Below are 5950 nucleotides of genomic sequence, written 5' to 3' on the forward strand. Positions count from 1 at the left end.
TATTAAAATCATTTAAATAAACAATTCAAAAGTAGATATCAAAACCAATGTTAAATTAATTGCAATTCTTTTTTTTATATTTTAATAATTATACAGTTAATTGCATTTGTCCTAACATTAATATAGGGGTTCATATTCTAGATTATTTTCCATTGCATTTTATTAATTCATTTTAAAACCACACAACTTTTTTTTACATTGCAAAATTTTCCATATAAATAATAAACATTTTTAATATTCATTTAAACATTTTGTTTAACTGTAGTAATCATGTTTAACTTAATACCTGTATATATTCTCGCTTTACAACTATTAAACGCTTTAAATAATGTATCGTGTCTAATGCCGCGTAAAATTAATCCCTACCAACAAGTTTTTAAAATAATGTTAAGAGAACCGCCCATAAATCCAAATAATACCCACAAAGATTATAAAGAAATAAAGGAAAAGTGGCTGCAACAGCCACTAAATCATTTCGATGCAAATAATACTGAAACCTGGATGATGGTAAATTATGAAAATTTCCAATGAAATAGTTATTTCATTAGTAATTTCTTGCAGCGTTATTTTGTTAATGATGAGTTCTATCAAACTGGTGCTCCCGTATTTGTGTTTGTGGGTGGCGAATGGGAAATATTCCCTCATATGCTGAAAAGTGGTCATTTTTATGATATGGCCAGGCAGCAGGCAGCTGTAATGTTTTACACCGAACATCGTTATTATGGTCAAAGTTGGCCGAGAAGGTGAGTTCAAGAATTTAAATAAATAAAAAAAAGCTTTTGCCTCAAAAAGTTATTCCTTAAAAGCTGTATACATAAAAGCTGTTTTGAAAGCTTACTGTTTTTCTTCAATATTAAAAGATTTATGTTCGCTTTAATAGTTTTTTGAAAAGGTTTTAGTTGAAAAAGTTATTCATTAAGAGCTCAATACATAAAATTTTGTTTTTTTTGCAAGAGCTTTTAATTTTTATCCAATTTCAATGATTTTTGTTGTACTACATATATGTATTTTATTAAATATTTTAGATCTTGTATTTTTATTTTAAAGCTTTTTAAAATCTTTTTATTTAAAAAAATTTATAATTTTCTTGAAAGCTTGATAAAAAATATTATTTTTAAGAGCTTTTTAAACAAAAAAAAGTTATTTATATTAATTTTCTGAAAATAATCAACGATCATGCCTAGAAAACTTTTCAATGTTTAAAAAAGCTTTTACTTATTTTTTATTTTTTTAAAGCTTTTTGAAATATCACGAAATACTTTATTAATTTTAAATTATTCTATTTTTTTAGAATAATTCCAAATAAAGGTGATTCCAATAAAGAATAACCGTCTTTATGTTTAAAAGCTTTTCTGCAAATTTAAAACAAAAAATAAAACAAGTAAGAAAGTATGGTCGGTCAGGCCCGACCATATAATACCCTACACCAAGTAAATATGCAAAAACATTTTTCTTTTAAAATATCAATAATTTATATTCGTGACTGATTTTCGGAAGTGGGCCTTATATGGGAGCTATGACCAATTATGGAACGATCACCATGAAATTAGGTCGTGTGATTTATGTCTATATTAAAGTTAACTATGTTGAATTTTGTGTGTACACCAACATTTTTAAGCGATTTATGCACGTTAAAGTTATTTTCGGAAGCGGGTCTATATGGGAGCTATGACTAATTATGGACCGATCGTAACAAAATTTGGTGACATGAATTTTGTATATATAAAACATATTTGGAGCGGAATTTGTGGAGATACATTTATAAATTAAACATTTATGACCGATAAAGTCCAATTTCGGAAGGATATTTGTATGGGGGCTAGGTGAAATAATGGACCGATTTCAGCCAGTTTCTATTGGATTGGACCTTGGGCCGAAAAACTAATATGTACCAAGTTTGATCGAAATATCTTCAAAATTGCGACATGTACTCTGCGCACAAGGTTTACATGGACAGCCAGCCAACCAGACGGACGGACGGACATCGTTTAATCGACTCAGAAAGTGATTCTAAGTCGATCGGTATACTTTAATGTGGACGTTACACCAATATTTTTGGGCGTTACAAACATCTGCTCAAACTCATTATACCCTCCCCAATATGGTGGTGTAGGGTATAAATACTTGTATTTTCAACTTTGGAAAATTCATGTAAGCTAATATTTATACTAAAAGCTTTTAATGGTTGTTTTTATGAAAAATTTTAAAGGGAATTGAGGGACTAATTAGTATTTTATCTTAAAATGATCATAAATTTATGAAAGCTTTTAAATGTTGTTTGCCTTTTTTTCATGAAAGCTCCAATTTTTATTTTTTTTTATTTTATAAGCTTTTTTGGAAAACTTTAAAACAGGCACATGATAGAGTTTTTTTGTAAAGCTTTAGTAAAGGTATAATAGCTCATGTACATACTTAAAGCTTTTAATGACTATTTTGGATATTTATTTTTCGAAAAATTTTCCAACTAATTCAAATTATTTAACAGTTTTTTCTTAAAGATTCATGAAAGCTCTTACTTATATTAAGAGCTTTAAATATTTTTTGTAATTTTTTTTTCAAATAAATTGATGGCCAATTACAAAATTTTAGACTTAAAGCTTTCATAAATTCATTACAGCTCATTTTTATATTAAAAGCTTTTAAAATGTTTTTTAATCTGTTTTATATTTGTACTGCCTTTGGAAAATGTTTCAAATTTAATAAAACTTAATATTTCTTTTCTTTAAGTTTTCATAAGCTCATAATTATTCGAAAAGCTTTTCATATTTTGATATTTGTAAAACTTTTTCAAATAAATTAATGGCCAATTACAACATTATTGACTTAAAGCTTTCATAAATTCATTACAGCTCGTTTTTATATTAAAAGCTTTTAAAATATTTTTTTTTTGATATTTGTAAAGCTTCTTGAAAATTTTTCAAATTTAATAAAACTTAATATTTCTTATCTTTAAGCTTTCATAACCTCATAATTATTCGAAAAGCTTTTCATATTTTGAAAGCTTCTGAAGCAAGTATAATAACTCTTACTCAAATATGTATTAAAAGCTTTAAGTTTCTTTATTGTAAAATTGGATAAGCTTTTGCGTTTTTCTCTTAAAGTTTAAATAAAAGCTCTTGTTTACTTTTAAAGCTTAATTTCTTAATTTTTTTCTAGTAACTCATCTACCAACAACTTACAGTATTTAAATGTTTTACAATCTCTGGCCGACTTAAAATACTTTCTAACTTATCAGAAGTCTTCAGCAAAAGCTTTAGAAAATTCAAAAGTCGTTTTAGTAGGTGGTTCATATTCTGGCAGCATGGTTGCGTGGTTTATGAAATTATATCCACAAATGGCAGATGTAGCCTGGGCTTCCAGTGCTCCCTTAAGGGCTAAAATGGATTTTAATGGTAAGAAATAAAAAAAATTTCAAAAAAGCTTTCAATACATTTTTGTGTTCTATATAAAAATTTTTGTAAAATAACAAAAAAGCTTTATAAACAATTTGTAACAAAACTTTTAAGAAGGCTTTAATTTTTAATTGGTTTTTGATATTTTCACAATTAAGCTTAAAGCTTTTAATACTTCAAAGTTTTTAAAAACATTTTGAATATTTTATTCTTTATTCGTTAAATATTTTATTTTTATTTTCTTGCAGAATACTTGTCTTTAACCATGCATTCATTGCAACAAAAAGGCGGTGTAACTTGTAAACAAAAGCTTGAGGAAGCTTTCAAAGGCTTGGTAAATATAATGCAGTCTTCAAAAATGTATAGCCTATTAAAACGTTTAAAAATATGCCAATCATTTGACACCACAAATCCTCTCGATCGCCAAGCTTTTTTCAATGGCTTAGGCAATTATTTCGCCAGCTTAGTGCAAAGCTATAGGTGAGCTTTTCGATTAAAATTTATAATTTGAAATTAATAATAATTTTGCATTCTTAAATAGTTCCCTAATACCACAATTTTGTTTAACATTTACTAAATTGGACTTGAATCCCACTGAAGCTTTAATCAAATATTTGACACAATTATTTTCAACATCAGATGAGTTGAAAATAAGAGAAGAGGAGGAATGGTGTTTAGATTTTTCCTATCAGGGCATGCAGTCAATATTTACAGATGTAAATGAATTTAAAACAGGCAGTAAGTAGTTACATATTTCATAAATTTTAATATTTTCTCTTACAAAACTAAATTTGTTGTTGGTTTTTAGCTCGTCCTTGGTTTTATCAAACCTGTCATGAATTTGGTTGGTTTTCCACCACTGCCAACTCCATAAGCACTGCAAATACTGTGTTAACAACTCCCACCTCTACATCAGCAGCATTTGGCGGACAGGTGCCTTTGTCTTATTTCCAGCAATTGTGTCAGGATGTTTTTGGAAATTTCAATAATAATGCTGCTTCTGTTGTTGGTGTTGAAAATTTGGGTCATGGCAAAGAACCTCAACTACTAACAGTACAACAACTGCAGGCCAGAGCTTTAGCGATAAATAAACTTTTTGGTGGTTTTTCTAATGTTTCTCAACATGTTATTTTTACACATGGTCTATTGGATCCCTGGCGTGCAGCTGGCATACAATATGGCCATAATGTTTTACTTATTAAAGGTAAGTGAGTGAGTTTGTGTTGTAATTGTATATATTTTTGGTGTACTTTTAACTTTGGTGTACGGTTAACAAAGGAGGAATTTTTAATTTTAATTATTTTTTATAAAACTAAAAAAACATTGTTACTCCAACTCTCCTTTGTTTATTATTAATTCTTGTTTATTGTCTTTGTTCCAGACTATAGTCATGTGGAGGACATGGGTTCAATAAACCTTAAAGACACGGTGGAAATGAATGTGGCCAAACTGAAAGTGGCTTCGTTTATTAATAGAATTTTAAGGTATCATTAGCGCTAAGTAATTTGTAATAATTATTGTTAAATGTGATTTTGTTTAAGTGAAATTAATTGTTTTTGTGGTTGGAGTATATGAATTTGTTGGAATAAATTTTGTTGTTAGGCGAGTTATGCTTCATTTACTCTGAGAATACCATCTTATCTTATACATACTTTGAAAATGAAGAGATCTTGTCAGAGACCTGGCTTTTAGGATCTTTATGCTCAGCCCGTGGAAAATTCGAAAACATTGCAAATCTAAATTATTCGTCCCATTACATCTTATCTTCTACATGACATTTTATCAACACACCTATAGGAGAATATCCTCACTTTGAAGTCATGGTTCTTACTGATCTTTAGATAATGCCTATGCATATCCGTTAAGATGGAACATTTGATATGAAGCTTTCATTTCAAAGGGACGGACAACATGTCACTCTATAGCTAAGGACTCTTTAACAGGGACTCATAATCCTACAACAAGAGAAGATCTTCTGACACCGAGAAGCTTTATCTAGGGAGCTATATAAGGGCTTTCCAAATAGGAGCGAGTTGGCATTCACAGTCTGTTCTGGCAGCATTTGCCTTTTTTATACCTTACACCACCATAGTGGGGAGGGTATAATGCGTTTGTGCAGATTTTTGTAACGCCCAAAAGTATTAGTCTAACAGCCACCTTAAAGTATACCGATCGACTTAGAATTACTTTCTGAGTCGATTAAACGATGTCCGTCTGGCTGGTCGGCTGGTCGACTGGTCGGCTGGCTGTCCATGTAAACCTTGTGCGCAGAGTACAGGTCGCAATTTTAAAGATATTTCGATTAAATTAGGTATATATTATTTTTTCGGCCCAAGGACGAAGGCTATTGAAACTGGCTGAAATCGGTCCATTATTTCACCAAGCCCCCATACAAATGTCCTTCCGAAATTGGACTTTATCGGTCATAAATGTTTAATTTATATATGTATCTCCACAAATTCCGCACCAAATAAGTTTTATATATACAAAATTCATGACACCAAATTTTGTTACGATCGGTCCATAATTAGTCATAGCTCCCATATAGACCCGCTTCC

At 29.7% G+C, this 5950-nt stretch overlaps 1 protein-coding gene across 1 annotated transcript; it reads left to right on the plus strand.

The window, feature by feature from the left end:
• Positions 1-270: 270 nt before the first annotated feature.
• On the plus strand, positions 271-4886 carry LOC135949157 (putative serine protease K12H4.7). The gene is made up of 7 exons (XM_065498622.1): positions 271-507; positions 562-743; positions 3157-3392; positions 3641-3872; positions 3934-4130; positions 4201-4596; positions 4774-4886. The coding sequence occupies exons 1-7, from the start codon at positions 271-273 to the stop codon at positions 4884-4886; spliced, it is 1593 nt and encodes a 530-aa protein (XP_065354694.1).
• Positions 4887-5950: the final 1064 nt, after the last annotated feature.

The sequence above is a fragment of the Calliphora vicina genome, chromosome 1, assembly GCF_958450345.1.
Source record: "Calliphora vicina chromosome 1, idCalVici1.1, whole genome shotgun sequence".
Classification (NCBI taxonomy): Eukaryota; Metazoa; Arthropoda; class Insecta; order Diptera; family Calliphoridae; genus Calliphora; species Calliphora vicina.

Coding starts and splice junctions, on each gene's coding strand:
- LOC135949157 (XM_065498622.1), top strand. CDS start 271: ATGTTTAACTTAATACCTGTATATATTCTCGCTTTACAACTATTAAAC. Junction 3,873..3,933: donor AGCTTAGTGCAAAGCTATAG/GTGAGCTTTTCG, acceptor ATTCTTAAATAG/TTCCCTAATACCACAATTTT. Junction 4,131..4,200: donor AAATGAATTTAAAACAGGCA/GTAAGTAGTTAC, acceptor GTTGGTTTTTAG/CTCGTCCTTGGTTTTATCAA.